This window comes from Pleuronectes platessa, chromosome 4 (genome assembly GCF_947347685.1).
Source record: "Pleuronectes platessa chromosome 4, fPlePla1.1, whole genome shotgun sequence".
Classification (NCBI taxonomy): domain Eukaryota; kingdom Metazoa; phylum Chordata; class Actinopteri; order Pleuronectiformes; family Pleuronectidae; genus Pleuronectes; species Pleuronectes platessa.
The window spans coordinates 22,137,704-22,159,355 of record NC_070629.1 but is presented as its reverse complement, the minus strand read 5'-3'; the positions used below and the strand labels follow the sequence as shown (position 1 = coordinate 22,159,355).

The following is a 21,652-nucleotide window of genomic DNA, read 5'->3' as shown; positions in this document are numbered from 1 at the left end:
CTGCAGGGTCATTACAGGGGAGAAAACATTGCCAAGAGGAAAAATGGGAGAGCATTTTCAGATTTATGAGGGAACTAAGATAGTTACAAGGAAAACAAGCAGTTTTGCAAGATTCATCCACACAGACACAGTTAGAGTTTCTTATTAAATCAATTGTTATTGTGGAAGAAATATTCCTGAAGAAAGCATTTGACTGAAATGTTTTATTAAAGGTTCTAATCTAGCAAGTGTAGACAGTGTTTGGGTGTTTACACTTATTATTAGGAACGAAGAGGAAAAGGTAATTTAACGAAAACATATCTGAAGTCATATCTGAAATATGTTCTAGCTTACTGCTTTTGAATACACTATAAATATAGTGGGAGTGATTTGGCCCTAGTGTATTTGTTGGGGAGCTTATCTTGCTTTTTATTTGCTCATAAATTGGTTATTGGCTGACACATGCTTCAGAGACACTGTTTTACAAAATCAACTCCATGGGCATAAATGTCCATGGACAATAAACCAAGAGACATTTTCAAAGTTGCTTTTTCTCTTTCTGAAGTGCAGAAATGTCAGGTTTTCTCATTAGATGAAAAACAACAGGTTTTGTCCACATTCTAAGAGATATTGAGAAGTTTTAAAGATTCCAGAAATGAAATCAGAATGGGTTTTTTTAAACCTCTTCATACATGTTTTCTTGTCGAGGTGCCCATGAAGAAAGTGATCCAGATACATGCAATAAGTGAACAAACAGTCAGTACTGAATTGGTCAAGTATTTCAGAACTCTTGATGATCACCTATAATAAAATAAAATGAATGCAAAAAGGCAATTCTACAAATATAGCTGTTAAATTAAAAATGGTTTTGGATCTAGTGGCCTTAAAGGCATACAGATCAATATTTTCACCTCTTTACTCGTAGTGCTACAGAGCAAGCAACAAGTGGGTCAATATTTTGCATTGAAAAACCAATACATATATGCCTGGTATCCAATGGATGTCGTTTAATTAGTTAGTTTCATCAAATATATTATCAAAGAGGGCCTCAGTTAGGGCCTCCTCTTATTAAAAATGTAGCAGAAATGTTTACTCAGACTCCACCCCTATTTCCACCCCTGCTAAATGTTAACTTATAGGTTAAATGTGATAATTTCACCATACATCATACATTCATTAACACAATTATACAAATGCACAATGTACTTCCATGCACAAACATAAAAGCACCCAGGAAAATGAGGTCGCCCTAAAATGGGATAATGACTGTAATGACCACATGCTGGGATGGACTCATGCTACACGGACAACCTCCAATGAGTTGTTGGCTTCAATCTGTGTGACACCGGCACACACACACACACACACACACTCATTAAGACAGAAGACACGGGTGTTCAGCTTATAATTGGCAACTTTGCCTGAGTCAAGTGATTGGTCCAGATAAAAGGCAGTGAAGAGCAGACAGAGTTTGACATCAGAGGTCAGTTGTAAATGTGTCGCTGGTGGTAAAAACAACACAGAGAAGGCTCCTCAGAGGGAGTCAGACAATCTGAACTAATACCTCACCTGATCTTAAACGTTGGCTCCAATAAGCACTGTGCAATTTTTCCCAAGCTCAAAGAACACAACTTCGAGAAAAACGCAGTATGAGTCAACCGGTCAAAAGTACATGTTCCAACTACTCGTTGATTTGAAGTTTTGGAGACCAAAGTCTACCTGTGTTAAATATTCAATGAAACTGCTGCTGAAACCAATGTCTAAAAAAAAAACTGGCAAATGACATACAGTTTTTTTCAATACAGAGAAGTAAATAATAAGGAACAAGGGAAAGCTTGCTCTGTGTTTTGCTGCATCTTCAGATGGATGATGCAAGTTGATGACATCTTTCTCTATGTGTAGTTGTATACACACAGACTGACTCTTGAGTTTTTCCTGCCAGAGTGCTTATCTCACTTGGCCTATTAAGGGCTGCAGGAGCATTAAAGAAAGATGTGAATCAATCTGGATTGACCTGGTTATTTACTATGAAACCAGTGACTGAATTAGCAGCCAAACCTGAATCGCTAAATCCCGAGGCATTCAGGGTGTGACAGCCTGCAACCAAAGGCAATCAACTATAATCCTGGAATCAGGCCCATATGAATAAAGCATGAATTTGTGACACCACAAAGCATCTTTAATTGGAACGGGGGACCACAGCGGGCAAGTAGGAACAAGCACTTTGGGTCAAATGTGCCAACGTTAGCTAGAGCTAGTGGTGACGGCAGGATTAGGCTCCAACAGGAAAACATGCAAATGAAATATAACTACTCACAAAAAATAACCAAGACGATTTATTTTGAACCATTGTGCTTTTCTACATCAGCCAACTTTGCACTGCCAGCTCCTCCAAGTTGTCAGTTTGGGAAACGTGTTAAAGCACTTCTGATAAATGGTAAATGGTCTGTATTTATAAAGCACTTTTCTAGTCTTGAGCGCTTCCCATTTACCCACAGCTTCTTGCACCCTTACCTTCGTACAGTGCATCTATGTGCAGCACTGTCTCTTTCTTACATTACTCACACACTCCTGGCCCTAGGGGGCAATTAGGGGTTCATAATTTGCCCAAGGCCAGCAGTATAAGGGAGAAGGGGATCGAACCGCCGATCTTCTGATAAGTGACCACCCACTGTAACTTCTGAGGCACATGAATTGTAATCTGAAAATGTCAGCTAATAGAGCTGCACAATGGCAACATGATAAAGGCTGAGAACATCGGAAACCAGCCTGACTGGTTTATTGGTTGGCTGATTAAATTGGTAGATGTGATTCTTTTCAGAGAGTAGATTTGAATTGGTGTTAAAGTGTTTGCTTTATTTGTTAAATGAAACTTAAACTTTAATTTGCACCTTTAAATCTGTTTCACTTCTCTCTTTCTCTGCCTGGGTCAAAATTCAATTACAATGTTTCCCTGATTTTAACCTGCTTTTACATTGAACGGTTGGATGTATTTACATGCATTAACTAACCTGTAAGCATGTGTGCGTGAGTGTGTAAGTGTGTGTGGAGAAGGTATTCACGCAAGCATGCTGCGTTTTTAACCTATGTGAGTGTGAGTGTGTGCGTGAGTGTGTGCCGGTGTGGGGGAGTATATACGCAGGCATATGGTACGTTTTTAACTCGGATGTGTGTGTGTGTTTACGTGAAAGTGTGAGTGCATGTGAGTGAGTGGAGGAACTAAACACATGGGCAGAGTATGTGTTTTTAACATGTGTTCATGTGTGTCTGTTTGTGTGATTTTTACTCTGTGAGGACCACTTTCAGCATAGACCTTACGGAGTGAGAACATTTTTGGAAAGTGAGGACATTTTGGCCGTTCTTCCCTTTTCAAAAGCTTGTTGGAGTGTTAAGACTTGGTGTTGAGGCTAGGATTAGAATTAGGTTTAGGTTATTAACAAGAAAGTGTTTGCGTGTGGGAGCGTGCGTCTGTGTCTGTGTGTGTGTGTGTGTGTCTCTCAGGCATGCAGATCTGGCTACTGGATGGCTCTAATGTCTCCTGCTTCTATTTCATAAGAGAGAGTGGAAAACTCAGAGTCAGCACACTGGCATGAGAAGAGCCTCTGCTGGACGCAGATCAGGACACACATCTGCAAACCCCGCCATGGTCTGTGCGTGTGTGGGAGGCGAGACAGGGAAGGAGCTGGCGTGTGTGTGTGTGTGTGTGTGTGTATGCCCGTGCACGGATATGTGTCCGTTAAATCAAGTGTGTGCATTGGAGTGATAAGAAGAAAGGCAAAGAGAACAAGCAGCAGAGCACAGCAGACGTAGAAAGTATGTGGACACTGCACCGTACAGAGCAAACATTTGATCCTAGTGGAGACTGTCTGCTGTGGTGGTGAATGCTACACACTCATTGCTTCAACTTGAAGAGTTAACAAGTGTTTAAAAGAAGATATAAAAGTTCTTGTTGGTTCTTGTTTAAAGTCTACGTGTGCAGATCTGCAAGCTGCTCTAAATCCTGCACTTTCTCCCTCGTTGTCGGACACACACGTATATCCCGAGAGTCGTGCACACCACTAAGGAATAAAACCGAATGGAGTGTTGTCAAAGGGTGTAGAACATAACAGCTGTACTTAATGTTGTACGTGGGAGTGTAGCAGACACTGAGACAGAAACTGACGGAGCTAACGTCTCTTTAAAACTTCTTGCCTCGTCTATTTAAAAAATCTTTCCTTTTCCCTTTACCTGGTGGATGCTAATGGCTGCCATTACGCGTGTCCTTCGTCGTGCTTTACCTCTGCTTTAGTGCTTACTGAGCGAGCATTCCAACGTTGAGTCCCATTAAACGTGATTCAGCTACATTCAGGTGAATATTTTCAAAGCCACGCTGTCTGAAAGTATCAACGGGAACCGATTTCTGAGGATTATTAAATTGGCCTCTAAACCAACAGCATCCAGTGGCCGTAATAAACAAGCCGTTTTTCATACAGCTGCGTGTGATGTGATTTGGATACGAAGAACGAGCCGTTACAGAGGAAAACTGCGAGCAAAGCATTCCTGTCCAGTTCATAAACACATTACAACTAAACAGGAGACTCAACAGGGCAATAAAACTGTCTCTGAGGAGATTAATTAGCCAGTCCCACTACAGAGCAAAACAAATCTTTAATTAAAATATTATTTTTTACATAAAACATGAATGGCTCCAGCAGATTTGAGCAATGAGGCTGAGAATCCTTTTTTTACCACCAAAAACCACAGCCTTGGGGAGCATTGAACAAGGCCCCGCGTCTACAGGTTTGCACATTGTGTCTAATCATAGGGTGTGAGTTTCCTAATTGAAACAGCAGAGCAGGGGAAGTGTTGACAGGAGCAAACAATATGAGAGGAGAAGCTGCAGCTAAAAAGATTTGAAAGTTACTTCAAAAGCTGAAGCCGTTCAATGAGATACAAACTCTGATATTCTGGATACTGGATGATAAGTATTCCCACTTATTCAATGTTATCAATACAGTGCAAGACCCTGGATTAATGTTATGTATATTAAATCTCTAGGATGTCCTCCAAACTCGTTGAGCATTGGTTAGCCTCGTGAAGTTCTGGCAAAAAAAGTATTTTACATATTTTTTATATTAATTCTGACCATTATCTAAAAACTGCAGTTTTCCTGTTTTATATATAATTGAAAATGAATTTTTTGGGGCTATTTTAATGAAACCAAAGTAAAATTGTTATCATGAGCTGGTCGTGGTAGCTTCTGACTGACACTTCTAATTTTTTGTGATTTAACTGGCTGAAGAACTTGAAAATGGATGTTCATCGCCTGTAAAGTCACTAATCATAGGTGTACTTTATGAATATATATCTGTTATGGGCCAAACTGAGCTCCATGTACACATAGATTGTGTCAAAAATTAAGCAGCTCTCCAAAATATTTCGAAATATTCAGGCAAATCTTTAGCAGGTCCTTCTTACTATCTTAACCATAACTCACAATATACAGCTGAAAACCTTAAATAGAAGTCCTGACGTGTCGTTATTAAGGGGGAGAGAACTCAGCTGTCCAAAGCAACCATGTCTGTCCCCCCATCCACACAGCGTCTTACACCAAACTGCAGCGGAACCGTGGACAACCTCAAGTTTCTGTGGTTTTAATGTGGGCTCTTATCAACAATGCAAATGAAGCCACAGACAAGCTACGGGCAGGTTGAAGTGAAACTCGTTCACACTCACAGCCAGATGCGTAAAGACGAAGTAAAGCAGTCTGAAGCAAAGTTTTGCGCGTCGTGCGTCTAGCTGCGTAAAAACCGGACTTTCTGGAAACATGGAGACAAAAGGTGCAGTAAACGCGTCGGACACATGGAACCACTCACTTGTTGTGATGTCTCGAGCGGATCGACTTTTCAGAACTTGGTCATCTGATGTCCAGCGCGAGCTCCGACAGGCGCGGAAAAGTCCTGCTCCCGCACCTCGAGCCTGCTGCTCGGCCCCGAAACCAGATCTGCTCCGAGCGGGGTTCGTTCACATCGCCCACCCACACCTCGGCTCCAGTGCGCGCCGCTTCCCCTCGGACGGATTTCTGTCTTTTCTGCCTCTCACTTCATCATCAAGCCTGAGCTGTACTTTCAGGGCTACACACACACACACACACACACACACACACACACAACACCACCTCGCTGAGACTGAGCCACCGTGTGTATATGTGTGTGTATGTGTGTATTGTGTGCGTGTTTGTGTGCGTGTGCGTGTGTGTGTGTGTGTGTTTCACATGGCGGCGAAGCGCCCTCATCTGCCAACAATCCACTCTTACTCCATGATGAGCTGAGAGAGAGAGAAGAAGCCTGCAGGGACAAACCTCCAAAATAAAAGCCAGAGGGAAAGAGCAGCCTGCTGCAACACTTTCTCTTTACTCTGACAAAAATATGAATTATATATTTTATTCTGTGGTTTCATTGCACCATATTAGTACTATGATACAGTTAAAGAAAACATATTACAATTATAAACCAATGCAACTGATTTCCTATTGAAAACACAGCTAAACATAACGAGTCTGATAGTCAAAGTTAGATAGATAGATAGATAGATAGATAGATAGATAGATAGATAGGTAGATGCATTTAAGACCAATATTTGTATTTATATTTTCATTTTTATTTATTTATTTTCCAGTACATATACAGTCCTTGAATTAGGGATGTAGAATATTATTAAAATCAGTCATCAAGAAACTAGTTCCCTAAAAAGTTGTCAAACGTACATATCCTCTGCTTATTTACCTGTGGGCTGTGTTTAACAGAATAAACAACAACAACCTGTTTCTGTATGTAGTTGAAACAGTGCGTTATGAATGGTGTGACAAAAAAAAAAAGTGCAGTCCTCTCACATGCAGGGTCCACTGGAGGAGTGCATGACGCCACGAGAGGCTCGCCTAGAATTTCAGCTGTCAGTGGATATACAGCCCCCCCCGACCCAGGAGAGGAAAAAATCACCCCTGACACGTGAGAGAAGAACACACCCATCCAGCTGTTGCTGCTGGTTCTGCAGGTTTTTTCTTTTTCTCTCCCTGTGCACAGTCAGACTGCCTGTGTTTGCCTGAGTGGACCTTTGTGCTCATTTGTTACATTTCATCTCAAGATTCCACTTTGAATCCACGACCGTCCCAAGACAGACATCCATCCATTCGGTGCAAACATAATGTGCAGCATTGAAAAGCCATACAAGGATAACATTGCTGTAGCATGCTCAGACTGACCTCCCTTTACAAGCACACTGCACACACTACACTTTTGAAGTCTGATCACGTCGACAAACAGGGTCAATGGGCCTCAGCTCGAGATGCATGGTGGTATGACAGATCTGAATAAACTGCATCGTGTCAGGAGCAGTGTTCAACGTGCTCAGCTGTAAATAGAAACACAGGCAGAGAGATAAACAGGCAGAGGCACAGAGGAGGGCTGGGAGTCTGTATTTTTCCCTCCTCCTGCCAATGCAAAAAGCCGGTGTGTATTGACATAATTTTCGATACACAGGAAGAAATGGAATTGGCCTGTCTGTAGGCCACTGAGCGGGCCGTCCTTGTATTTTTTATTTCCCTGTCCCCTTTTCGTTTACAAGGTCCACAAGTTATGGCCGAGCTTTTCCCAAGTCCTCCCCCCCGGCTGCAGTGCACATAAAAACACTCGATGAGCTACCAAGGCTGCTCTCGTGTACAAATTCAATGATTTATAGCTTGCAGCACAGTGGAAGAGGGAAACAAGTACCACCGAAAGCTATTCACTGAGATTTGTTTACCATCTTTCACTAATCATTTTTTTCTTCCATACCTTTTTCAATGTACTTTTAAAAAACGATCAATCCAAGCGGGGTAACTCCAGGTTACTCTCCTCTGCTTACCTTTCACTTGACTTGAGGCGCTTTGTGATATTAATTACCAAAGAGCAACAGACATGGCCAAACAATTAGTTTGTATTAAGTGACCTCTGTACATGTATTGGTAGAGAGCTCTGATTGGAGGAGAGCGGGGGGCGTCCATTGAATTAGTTCCTTTGTTATGGAATACTCGTTCCTGTGATTGTCTGCTCTGAGTGATCATGTGGACTTAGGCTGTATTGAATGTGACAACAGAACAATACATACGGCCCACAGACTGATGCCGGCGCTGCAGTGGCCTGAACTGGGCTGCATCCAAACCAGTCCCTTTGAGCTACACCCAAAGTGGGATGTTTACTGCGGGCGACAGTAAACAAGTGTAAGCGCAGTCATCGGATTAACCATCAAAACTGTGCTCTTCATTTTTCAATTCACTTCCAGTATTTTGTTAATCCACGATTGCTTTTTCAACTTGAGGTGATAGAATATTAAAAAAGAAAATTATTTGAGGTGAAACGTTTTGTGTCATTTATAAGATTTAATGACAACTTGTGCTGAATGACAGAGCAAAACCCTGACAAAAGAATGTAGTTTTAATAATAATAAAAAATAATAAAGGCTAAAATAGTCAAACTGATTTATTTGGGACTAACCAATCAGTGGGGGGGATGGTGTATGGATCAATTCAAATAATCAATAGTGCTCAAGTTCAATGTAATTAAGGAGCGTCTCACTTCATGTGGTAATGTGTCTCATTTATGTGTCTTTAATAGGTTTCAAGCAGCAATGTGAGTCTGCCTTGTGACACAAGCTTTGTGTTTTGTCCTTCATACCATTTATTAACAATATAAAAAAATTATCTTCAGATTTCCATTTTCCATCTATTTTCTCATTTATTTAATGGACTCCCCTGCACCTGTTTGACAAACAGCTTTTTCCCTCTGGCCATTAGACTCCTTACTTATTTATTTGACCTTATTGTTTCTTTTTAATTAGTTTTCCTATTTTGTAATTGTATATTCATTCGACAAATACACATTTTATTCTGTTTTATCGTATATTTTAACTATTATTTTTCCTCTGTCTGTGGCTTACTTGCACTGCAAGACCACCAGTGTGGAAACAGAATAAAACTGAGTCCTTGGTTGTTTTAAGAGATGTTTTTTTTTTTCAGTTTCTGAGCCTCCTCACTGAGCACGCATTAGCTGCTGCAGCCACAAATGTCCCGGCCATAAGTGGGTTTCTGCAGGAGCAGGCCTTTCAGCAGCCATGTAAGATCTATTAGCGTTTGTCTGTCTATTTTTGTTTTCCACATAATTTAAGAGTGCCCTTTGTGTCATCCCCCTCAAGTCACCTGTAATGTATTTAGTACAGGCTCATATTGCAAGTGTGTCCATTCCCAACTGTGTCTGCACCCTACTGCCAATTGGATTAGGATAAAGGAGAGGAGATGGCTACAGGGGGAGAACCTGCACACACAGCTAATATAGGGCACGTCACTGTGCTCCTGCTTACATATCGTCTCTAATGCAGAGCTGTGGATAGGCTCAAAGTGATTCACATGTAATTCACTATTAACAGTTCTGAACCCTCTTCCAGTGCCAAGAGTCCCTAACCTGCCACATACATGACAGCGGGGGGGCGGTGGGATGGATGCACTGAAGTGTAGGGAGGAAATTGAAGTGAACTGGTGAGATTGCATGGGATGAGTAAGATCCACCGAGTATCAGCATGAGAGGCCCGTCATGTGCAAAACAACACAATTAAGAGGGACGCTTACCCTAATCAGTGAATGCATCATGTAAATTATGTTTTTTTTCCCAATGCCTTCTTTAATCTTGGCCGTTATCGTGGAATACAAATCAGGGACTTAACTCTAATGAGAGGAGGAGAGCGTGGAAGGAGTGGGATGGGACGAAGGTGAAGAAGAGGAACAGCAGGAGATGGAGAGGCTGATGTGAAAAAGAAGCAGTTGGAGTGAGGTAGTGGGAAACAGCTGGTTGCATTGACCCTTTTTACAGTTTTTAGAGTTAAGTTGAGTCTTACAAGTCAAATACTTATAAACACAGAAACAAATCTTCATTATAATAACAGTATTTACTTTCTACCTCCACTCAGCATCCATGTGTTGGCTCTGATTATTGCATGTCTGCATTATCTTTGCACGAATGATGCTTGATTTTAATAAATTAAACGACACAAATGCAATTCAAAACACATCGCCTCGAAGGAGAGTCTCGGAATACAGAGGTAGCGATGCAACAGTAATAGTTAATAGTGCAGAATTATAGAGCTGTACAACTGTTGCTTCAACCCCACTTATTTCTAGGTACACAAACAGTGTTTTCAATAATACATAACCAACAGACAGCATGTTTCAAATTAACCTCTGTGCAAATGTAAAAATGAGAAAAATTACCCTATTTTGCAGCTACAAGTAAACCAATTTGAATAAGGCGATAACATGAGACATTGCGTTCACTGAGGTTTCATCGAGCAGTAAAAAACTCTGGGAAAAGACATACATATAAATATATAGGAAATACCTATGCAAAAATATTCTCCATGTGAAGTAAGTAAAAAAGTGTGGAGAAAATGTATAGAGAGTTAAATTAGGGGCTTGGGTAAAAATGCTGAGTTTAGACCTTGTATTTTTAAAATGCTATGATAGAGTCGTAATCCTCACCTTGAATGCTTTGTATTCTTGAGGTCAGTAATTAAAGCGATTCTTCCTCATGACACTTCAGCGGCCTCCTGTTGATTGTGGGAGATAAGAGGCTGGAGGTTTTCTACCAGTTCACTCGTCCAAAGTATCGCCTGGGAACCTCCCCCCCCCACCGACCAACCCCCAGCCACCGTTATGGGGAGACGTTTGCTAATGGTCCACAATCTGCACTCTAAATAAACTAAATAAACAGACCTTGAAAATATCCTAACCCAGCAAATTACAGAGGTGAAACCAAACTAGCTATAAACCCACAGTATCTTCTGCAACCACTTCACAGCTGTCCATGTTGTCAGTTCCAGCTCCTCACGGGTGGGTCTCTTCCTCCACCAGGATCACAGAGTAATATTATAGGATTAGGAAATGTTATTCTCTGCACACCTGCCCTAAGAAGAGCTTCCCATGGTTTGTATAGTAGTTATTTAATGTGGTTCCATCCTCAGGGACAGTCTGTGTAAACATAAGCATGTGCCTTGGCACACAAACACACAATAGGTAAATAGATGTAAAGCGGGGACCAGGAGTAAAACATCCTGTTTACAGTGAACAGGATGTTGTTAGGATGAAAAGTCACTTTGTGCCCATCTCCAATAGAAACACGCTCATTTTACACACACAGCCGCCCCTCTATTACTTCCTTCAAAATCTCACCAGTAAAAAAAAAAGATAATAATAATTCTCTGCCTGGCCACCATTCTGCTCAGCTTAATGCCCCTGAATTGCACCAATCATGGCTGTTCTAAATCTGTATGTCTATGAAAATGATTGTTGAGACTGAGGAGCCTTCTGATGGACGGGCTGCGGAGGAAACATACTTTTGCCAATAATTTGTGGTTGCCTAGGGGACTAGAACAAAAGAGCGTCAGTGAAGAGCATTATCTTGTCATGCATGTGGCCCTAATGGCATGTGGGCGCCGCCGCCGGGGACAACTGAATATGAAACAGTTGGCGCAAACACAACTTTAACACATTAAGGGAGGAATGATTCAAGTGTTGCAAATTCAGTTTAAGTCCAGTGAAGCGCACAAAATGAGACATGGAGAGTGTGAGGGAATGATTTTCCATAAATGTGGATGTAATCAATTGTGTATTCCTCATGTTTGCTGACAGCTACATGTGCTGATGAAATAAAGACATATGATTAACTCTTAATTAGTTTTTTAAAGGTCCAGTGTGTAAGATTTAGGTGAAAAGGATCTATTGGCAGAAATTTGATTTGAAATCATCATAGTAATGTTTTCACTTGTGTTTTTTTCTTTACCCTAGAACTGTCCCTTTATTATATTTATATACTTTATATTTACATCGAGAGCGGGTCCTCTCTATGGAGGTTGCTTTTTTTTTTACAGAAGCCAAGACTGTTTTGAGTTTTTATGTCAACTGAAGGCTACCACAGGTTCTCTGTCATGTTTGGAAGGGGGGTGAATGGTATTCAGCGTCAACATGCAACAACACCACTAGATGTCACTAAATTCTACACACTGAAGCTTTAAACAATAATAGCCACAGAGAGGAACTTAAACAAAAAAATGAATAGTGATAATAATAATATATATACACCAAACTAAATGCACCAAAACAACAGTGAGATAATAATAATAAAATACACCATGCTGTGGAAATGAATCTGTACATATAATTTAAACCATTTTTTTTATTCCTGGCTCCATGTAGAGGCAAGTTGTGTCATCCTCCCACAGTACATTGTTTGATTTGGCTTTGGCTGTATGTCTTATATTTACATAATCTAATGTATTCCAGGAAACCCGTCAGTAAACTTCTTTCAACAACTCTAGAATTCCGGAATTAAATCAACGATAAAAAAAAAACTAAAGCAGTTAAAAAGGCCAAACTTTCAATAATCTAGAACTGAATCGTTCAAAAATGAGTACCGCTCCCTGGTGGCCACATCAGGATATTCTTCCATACTTGCACACACACCCACAAGCCCAGCCGTGACCTCAGAGGCAAGGAAGCACAGGGAACCAGTTCACAGAGTAGGAAGTAAATAGCTTCCACTGCTCACAAGTTCTTTAAACTGTGACTATGTGCATGAGATAGAAAGAAAAAACCAGAATGGAAAGACAGAAAACATGCCTCATACATAGAATAGTTTTAGACGCCATTAGAAGGAACTTTTATTTTGAAAATATGGTAGAAAAAAGCAATTCTGCAACACACACAAAAATTCCAATTGATTAAGTTGCTTTTATTTAAGTAAAAGCCACATCGTTGTATGTCAGAATAAATCATTGATCAAAAGAATGTGGGTTTTGTATGAAATTATACAAGCTGGAGGGTTATTGGCACACGCTCAATTCAAATAAAGAAAGAAATGAGAATAAATATTACTAATAACAAAATATTTCCATGCTTTAAAGTACTTAAATCATGAGTATTGAATAATGTCACGCCAAAGAATGTGCCCACTTTCATAAATTAAACACCTGAGGAGTTGTAAAAAAACCGAGTTTTTACGAGCTTGTTTTATTTTCATTTCCTTCTTCTACAACTGAGTTTACACCTTTTTTTTATCAATGCAGGATGACGATTAACAATCCGGCAAAAGAATCGCTGATAAAAATTGTTCTTTCAGCTAAAGCTGGTAAATCTACATTTGGATTAATCATGATTTATGTAGATTGTCTCTTTTCAAATAAAACATTAAATAAACCTTAAACCTATCGTGTTCTTTCATTCAAAACATCGAACGCTTCTGTCACTTCCTGCTCCACAGAACACAATGTTGAACAAACCAGTTTGTGGAGTCACTTTCATTTTCTACCTTACTGTAATTTATATTTATACCCGCACCTACCAGGAGAACCTATAGGCAGGAAGCTGCACTGCCTTTCTTTGCAACTCTACCTCCAAGTATTATTTCTACTTCATCAAAATATTATATCTACTTTGTAAAATTATTGTTTTCACTTCAAGCTTTTTACTCAATAATTTTTCTGTTATGTATTTTATCTGTTTCTCCCATGTCTCTCATTCTCTCCATTATTTTGCCATTACATCAAACCGCTTTGTGTGCCGGCTGTAATTGTTCCCTTCTGTCTTTCTTGTTCCTTTGCTTGTTCTTGTTTGTGAAGCACTTTGTAGTGGTTGTTTTGTGCTATATAAATTAAGTTTATTATTACTATTATGAAAAACAGAGTCTCTGTCAGGTCATCCAGATGAATAACAGTCAGTCTCTTCTGTTGCTCAACCAATTCATTAGACTCCACGGGCAGCGCTCCAGCCCTGAGACACTCAGCGTACATGTGCTGCACATTTCTCAGGAACTGCCGCAGTTTGTCTTGGATTCGGGATAATGCAGCCGTCAGGTCTGTGTTATTAATCCATCTGGATGCCACTGGAGTTGAGCGAACTAGCTACTATCAGAGAGTTTGACTCCAGAACATCTCAGCAGCCAGGAAATGCCATCCAGAAGCCCTGACAGGGATTCTGCCACTGTATCCTGCACCTGATCATCACAGAGAAATACAAGCAGGGGGTTCAATTCTCCTCATAAAGGCCTGTTATTCACAGCAGACAATGGGACATGTAAACAGTACAGCCCCATATTCCACCGGCACAGAGAAAACAAAACACCTACTAACATCTGGCTTTTGTCTGAAATAGGACCGGGTACAGACGGCATTCACTCCCCGGTCAAAAGACTCAGGTTTTTATCGGCTCTGGGCTCGGTTGGCAGTGATGGAAACGAGACACATGGGTGCACATGCTAATTTGGCAAGACAGCGAGGTGAGAGAGTTTCTGTTTTCGTTGCACTTATGACTTTGAACATGACGCACCAAAAAAAAAAACTGGAGAGGGGGAAATGAGTCACAATCCCATTTTCAGTGGGATTACCTGCATATATCCTCTAATTTTGGTGTAAAAAAATTGGTGGTTTAATTCAGTTGAAGAGTCTCAGGAAGACATGAGCATGTGGCAGTGAGCAAGCATGAACAGTACAAGAACCCTGAGAGCAGCAAAATGGAATTCAGCCATCATTCATTTTAATGTTTACACCTGTTCTCGTCCTACCTCTTGTCTGGTGTGATACATTTACAGTTAAGGAAATAGAAGCCTTTCAAATAACCCAAAATCAAACAGTTACCATCCAGGGGTTGGCCACTTGATGTAGGCTGAGTCTTTTTGCCATCTCCACACAGGGAGTTCGACGCCTGGCCGTGTTCCTGTGTGCACTACTCCGCTGGCTGGTGGCGCCAAACGCTTCCGGGTCTTCTCTGGAGACACAGGAGAGCACCAGCAAAGGCCTGGATGTGGAGCCCCTGGCTGGGCTCAGTACAGCCTGGATCTGAGCCACCTCAGAACTCCACCCGTCTGTTTAAAAACAAGGGCGCTCATGCAAATGTTCCACACTCGTGATTCAACAGCCAACATGCAGAAGCTCCAAATAGGAATGCATCATCATCTCACCTCTCCCTGGCTCTGCGTTGGCAACATAGATGAACCCATCCACCGCCTGGCACACTTGCTGGACCTGAGGGGAGGGGCTGTACATGGGGCAACCTGACTCATCTGTTCCATCGATGGTAAAAAGTTTATTACTGATGCTCTGCTGCTGCACTCTGGCTCGTTCCCTCTCTGCCCTGCAAACAGATACAGTTTCTGTGACCATAAAATAAACACCACAACGTGCAGAAAACTAATAACAAACAAAACAACTCATGTGGTAACACAAGATACTGAGTTCTTACCTATTGGTTGAGTACAGAGTGAGGATATTAAATCTGTGTTGGTTGTTGAACATGTAACTGATCCCTGAGCCGATCCCTGGGATAAAAAAAGGTGGGTGCTTAGTTGCATACTCGGGGTATCTTGGCTGAAGTATATTTGTAAGAATCCTGGGCCAATACTGCCACCTAGCGGTAGGCAAATAAACCTACAACAAGCAAGATAAACCAATAAACAATAACCGCAAATTTTAAAAGAAAGATGCATTATGGGTCACGAAAGATGATTTATGAATAAAAATCAAGATCTAGTGACTTCACAGGTGCTTTCATAAAGGGGTTGTTAAGCTTTGGCAGAGGTAACTGTCCACTGAGTTTGTTAGTTAGCAGGATTACTAAAAAATCAACTCAAGCTATTTCAATGGAGCATTTATTTCCCCACTTTCTTCAACATGGACAGATAGGACATTAGCCTTGGAGGATGTATTACTTCAGAATGTCACAATCAAATTCCAGTGACAGCAGCGGTCCCAGGTATCTCACCGTTAATCTGTCTGTGCGGTGTGCCCGACACAGGAAGCACATCTGGGGCGAGCATGAGCCGCGTGACTAAAGAAACATCCAGCTGCTCCATGCCGGGGCCAAACATGGCATAACGCGGCTCAGACGAGGGCACCAGAGACTGAAGAAATGAGGTCAAACGCTCGTACGCTGGCCGTGAGGGAAGCCATTGGTGTCTGCAGGATGGACAGGCTCTCAGGTATCTGTTACAGGCAGATACAGACCATACTGTTACTGCTGGTAATACTGTAGAATCCAACTGAACTCGACATTGGAAAGCACACAAAGATACCTACTCTGACATGTAGTCACATTTTGATTCCATCCCTTTGTCCTCTCCTTCAACCAGGCTTTCGTCTTCATTGATTACCGGTGCATTCAACATCTCAAGCTGGGGCATCGTCAAATGATCAATGGAGGACCAGTATGGCATGTCCCTGAGCAGGAAATACCTCCAGAGTATTTGATCTCTAACCAGGTCCCTCCAGTAGCCACTGGTGGCTCCCAGTCGGCAGATGTCCGCAGGAGACAGGAGGGTCATGATGAGGAACTGCAGGTCCACCTTAAGGGAGGTCAGGAATCAGGATACATCAACTACTATTGTTTCTATAGCTTGAAGTCCTTAACATGTGATTCCTTATATTGATAAGTCTGATGCTGTGTTTTCTTTTGGTTAAGGGCTTATTAGAAAATTCTTTCATGGAGACAGAGGAGACAATCAACAAAAGGACATTGGTTATTATGATAACATATAATATATAGTCACAAAACCATATCTATCTATCTATCTATCTATTTATATATGTGGTATTTCATTAGCTTCAGTTTTATTTAATATCAGAATCTGTAAGTACAAACCATCAGATACTTTTTATGTAATGATGTTGTAGTAAATGATGTAGTGGATGTAAGAAGAAGGCTACAACCTTCACTTGATCTGTTCTTGAAAACAGTGGAGGAAAAAAAGTTTATTTTCACCTCTAGGGCGATTCACCTCCTGCACAACTTAAACTTGATTCCATCCATTTTAAGGATAGTATACATACTTCCAGATATTTGTAGCCTAGATTTGTCTTGGATAACTTTGTAGTTTTACTGGTCATAAAAAAAAGTCGAGCAAAAAATAGAAGACTACTTTCTAATTAATCTAATTATGTCTCTTCCTAAATATCACATCCACAAATGTAAATGTAAAGAAATTGGACTCAATATTGCTTACATATCTTGAACAAATGAAAGCTGTCAGAAAGTAAAATTCTGCTCCAGATTTAAATGTATGGTAACACAATTTTCACTTCAGTTACATTGTGTTTATTATTCAGTTTTTTATGTCAATCCCTGGCTTTATTAACAAAGAGGTTTCCATGTCTCTAATGAACTCATATATGCATCTGTTTAAGTATAATTCGTATTGTTAGTACGAGTCTCAAATAAAGTTTTTCAAAAAAACACAACAGTGTAACCTTGATTGGCTTTAGATCGTATGAACTTTATGCAAAGTAAAGAGTGGAACTTTTACAAACGTTCAGTTCAGTCCCACCTTGACTAATGACACGTTTATACACAGACAGGTATTTACGGATAGTTCAAGGTTTGATTTGTCTCACCGGTAAACTGTCCAACAGCCCCGGGTGTTCCTCTTCCTCCCCCGGATCTCCACCTGCTGCCCCGTCACCGCTCACCGCTGCCCCGCTGTTTGTGAGATAAGTGTCTCTGAAGCTCCGGAGGCTGCGGATCACCATAGATTCACTGAGCCGCTGCATCTTTGCTGCCATGTCTCCCAACGTGTGACGAGACAAACACTATAATACAGTGACCGGAACACACGACTACACTGTTGACGTTTCCTTCTCCCCTGTCACGCTTCCTCATTGCTGGCGGCAGTACGGCATTGTGGGTACTGTAGTTTTATAAAAACCTAAACTTTTGAATAGTTGCAAAACAATTTATTTCTTAAAACGGGCGTGTTTATTGTCAACGGGGACATAGAAAACAGAAAATGATTTTTCGTCCAAACAACACAGAATCTCTACTAATAGTTATACTATCAAAGTTACTCAAGTGGCAGAAAAACAAAAACTTGCAATAGATGGGAATACAAGTGGTGCATTACAAAGCTGGTATGAACAAATCTGAACACACCTCAAATGGTCATGAATACGTCATCTGTCTCTTAACACCTCTCTTTAACTCTTGTGTGTGCGTTTTTACACACACACACACAATTATGTATATGCAATTATAATATATTAAAAGCATAACAAAATGGAAACAAAACAATAAATAAAATGTTACTGTGCAATGTCTCATCTCCAGCTGGATTATCCTTAAACTTGTAACAATCTTAAAAAAAAGAAATAAAAAAAAGGTCAATTTTATTAATAACCTTTTTTATATTAATATTATTATAACACATTCTTAGAGCAAAGTAAGTGCCCCCAGTCAACAGTCTGTAATCAGGATGATAACTGCTTTTTCAGCAGGACAGGGCAAAACTAAATATTCCTCAGCCTCCTCTGCAGCACCTGCCACTTTTACACCACCACTCTTAGACTCTCTAACCTCGCATTCCCCTGCTTTGGCCACGGGCCGTTTGGCATTTGATGAGGTTGCCAGTAGACACTGATCCAAAGACTCTTTCTTCACATATTCCTCGTGCCTCCCCTTAACCTTCCACAACATTACACCCCACCTGATGGGTTCAATTTTTATTTGGGGTCGACACACATTTGAATACTGAAGTTAGATCGGTGCCTGAGGGCAACTTCAACACAGGAGCAGCGTGGTTCACTGTAGAATACTAAGAATTTCCTTGGCGTTCTCCGTGTTCCAACCCTGGCCTTGCAGAGGTCCCTCGCAGGCAAGCACGTATTTGTTGAGGATCTGAGTGCCAATGTCCCGAAACTGCAGGCGATCTTCTTTCCGATCCATGGTGTCAGCGCTATAGTCCTCGTACTTCACGGCCCAGAAACACATTTCTCCGATGTACATCATTGTCAGCAGGTGTGTATCTGAGAAGATGCCTGGCCAGAAATATAAGCAAGCAGCGAGTTTGATCACATGGAGGGCAGCAAGAATGTTTTTTTGTTAAATGACGATAAGTGGCGACATATTTACCTTCAGATAGGAAGCCTGCAGTGGCAGTGTCATGGAGCACCACCCCATCATTTATCTTCACAGAGTTTCTCACCTGCAGCATCCGCATCAGGTACCGCACACCTTCCTGAATACACTGGATTTAAACATTCAGCCAGATGAGAATTAAGACTTAATATCTGTACATCAGCACAAAACAACTTAAATACTAAGCTACTAAAAAAGTAAAAGTATATATTTTCAGAGCATAGTACCTTTAGGAATGTATCCTTGTTCTTCTTGATCCACTGTTTTCGTTGATGAAGGGTGTGGCAGTACATGTACAGCAGAGCTCCACGTCTCCAATAGAGGCATTCTAACAGCTCCAGCCCCAACACAGACTGCACCTGTCATGGACCACAGGCATGAATAGTGCTGTCACACTCTTAAGTAGATGTAAATGCATCAAAATGTGTTTTATGAAACTCTAAAACAAAGAGAACATAAAGTTCTCTTTTAGTTTTCATTTATTTGATTCCCTTATACATGATATCCCCAGATAATGAACTATACAGTTCATTGAACAGTGATGTTGACTTCATGTCAAAAACTGTTTTGATAAAATGACAGTCTCATCACCAAACAAAATTGTTTTGAGAAACTCAAATGCAAACCTCTTGTGCTGGTGCTAGCCTCCCAGCCAAAACCTCTGGCTCGGTCAGATCTTGCAGCAACTGCTGGATTTTAAATGGTGAACAGTCCTCAGGGAACTCCTGGTCCACCAGTTTATTCTCTTCATAAAATGTGATGTCTAGAATCACCTAGATGATAAAAAGCAAATATATAACAACAGCAAACAATGGTGATCATTTCCCTCTGACGTCAAAGAGTGGGAAGCTCAAATGCAGTTATCAAAATGATCACGTGATACTATTGTGTGACTTCAAGATGCACATTGTGTAAAAATATGAAACAGAACTAGTTTCAACATAAAACATGCTTGATAACCTGTTAGTTAATGTTAACATTCAATCACTTCCTAGATAACGTTCCATTTTGATACTGTTACATTATATGAAAAAGACTTTTAAATGTCAAATATCAATGAACAACGTGGACAGCTACTTAACCATTGAGGTGATATTTTCAAACAACAATAATCTGTTTCGATGTCAGAAACCACTACCTTCCATTTCTCAATAAATGACTTAATTAATAAGGAAGATCAAATGAGGGAAAATACATATTATACTGCCAGATAGTAGTAGCCACATTTGTTGACTTTTCTCCAAACCTATTATTATATATCTCAAAAAGAAACTGGTAAACAATAATGTATGAATATAAAACATTTAACTAATTGAGAGTTTATGCTATTTTACATAACAAAAACCATGTTATCCCAAGTTCTGTAACTAATAAATAACTCCATCATTGGACCTGGCACCTGTAAGGTTTTTGTTTTAAGCTTTATAATTTTCTTCCTTCACAACACGGGCATAAACCTCACTCCCACATTTACAAAGTAGTGATACTAGCTTCCAAAATAAATATCAACCCCAATGGTAAATGCAAAGTGCATGACTTTGAAGATATGAAGATATACAGTAATTTATAATTCGCCTAACTCATTAACTTCCAATCATTTCCCCTTTCTTCAATTATCAACCTTTTCACTATGGAGTTTCAACATCACCCTGTCTGCAGGGAAATCCAAACGGCCATCATCCCAATCTTCTGATATATCATAAACTAAATCGTTAATTGAAAATGATCATTGTTTGCAGCTCTGGACACTTGATGCTGTGTGATGTGAGGATGGGGTACCTGTGTGTAATCCTGAAGCAGCTTGGACAGGTTGCTACTCTCCCCTCCTTGTCTGTAATAGCTTTTCAACTTGTCTAGTATGGCAGACGCATTCTGTAAATAGTCGTCATCTGTGGAAGAACGACAAGTCAACATTAACCATTACTAATATAAACAGAAGCGATCTACACTATTGTGGGATTGATGTCTATTTGAATTGGCTACACATTCAATATAAATATGAACATCCTCTGATGCTTGTAAAACGGAAGTTGCAACGTCACAACAACAGATGCAGCGTGACAATGTAGTAACAATTGTGGACTACAAACACACAAACATACGCATACAATGTTCATTTAGACGTGACACTGCCGCCGTTATAACAATGTGCTCCCGGCTCTGGGTTGTTCCGCTTTGGGCTGCATCGTGCGTGGCCAGCTACACGTTTGTCAACAATGATTGCCTTTTAGCTAACATTAGCGAACTTGCGCTAGCGGTTAACTCGTGAACACCGTATAATGAAAAATAAAACCACCAGTTAGTGAGTGCACGTGAAGAAACACCACTAGGTCGACACCTGAGCATCGAGTAGGTAACTGTTAGTGGAAGTTCACACGTCGACGTGCAGCATTTCATCAGACAACAGCTGTTGTTATGGTTGCGAGCTCCGTTAGGTAACGTTAGCTCGCCTGCTAGTTGGCTAGTAAACAGGAATGCACGGCCGGACTCGCGAGTCGCGGCGGTCAGAGCGAAAATAACAACAACAACACGTCGGTACCTTGCTTCTCGGCTCTGAGACTCGAACACTTGATGTCTAACTCGAATATCCTTCTCTCCAACTCGAAACCCTGTCGCCTGTAGTCGTCGGCCATGACTAAAACTATGCGTCACGTGAGCGACGGGTCCAGGGGGAGGAGGAGGGGGGTGGGGTTACTCACGTGCTCGTTGATGTCACCG

At 40.8% G+C, this 21,652-nt stretch overlaps 3 protein-coding genes across 6 annotated transcripts in view; all 3 read right to left on the bottom strand.

Annotated features, from left to right (window-relative positions):
* Positions 1-10,648, bottom strand: part of ghra (growth hormone receptor a) — a 35,309-nt gene extending 24,661 nt beyond the window's left edge. Inside the window, exons 1-2 of one of the 4 annotated variants that reach the window (XM_053420065.1) lie at positions 10,523-10,539; positions 5,835-6,092 (exon numbers count right to left, since the gene is read on the bottom strand). The gene's annotated coding sequence lies outside the window, so the exon portion shown is untranslated. Of the gene's footprint in view, positions 1-1,548; positions 1,671-5,834; positions 6,288-10,522 lie in introns of those variants that run through there. The other 3 variants (XM_053420066.1, XM_053420064.1, XM_053420067.1) reach the window with 3 other exon arrangements.
* A 2,023-nt stretch (positions 10,649-12,671) lies between these two features.
* On the bottom strand, positions 12,672-17,609 carry fbxo4 (F-box protein 4). The gene is made up of 7 exons (XM_053419925.1): positions 17,419-17,609; positions 16,108-16,373; positions 15,794-16,014; positions 15,275-15,350; positions 14,994-15,166; positions 14,671-14,897; positions 12,672-14,030 (listed from the first exon to the last, which is right to left on the bottom strand). The coding sequence occupies exons 1-7, from the start codon at positions 17,584-17,586 to the stop codon at positions 13,935-13,937; spliced, it is 1,227 nt and encodes a 408-aa protein (XP_053275900.1). The 5' UTR covers positions 17,587-17,609; the 3' UTR covers positions 12,672-13,934.
* Positions 17,610-17,756: 147 nt separating this feature from the next.
* rimoc1 (rab7a interacting mon1-ccz1 complex subunit 1) lies at positions 17,757-21,630 on the bottom strand. The gene is made up of 6 exons (XM_053419926.1): positions 21,474-21,630; positions 20,714-20,823; positions 19,561-19,707; positions 19,162-19,293; positions 18,929-19,043; positions 17,757-18,834 (listed from the first exon to the last, which is right to left on the bottom strand). The coding sequence occupies exons 1-6, from the start codon at positions 21,565-21,567 to the stop codon at positions 18,599-18,601; spliced, it is 834 nt and encodes a 277-aa protein (XP_053275901.1). The 5' UTR covers positions 21,568-21,630; the 3' UTR covers positions 17,757-18,598.
* Positions 21,631-21,652: the final 22 nt, after the last annotated feature.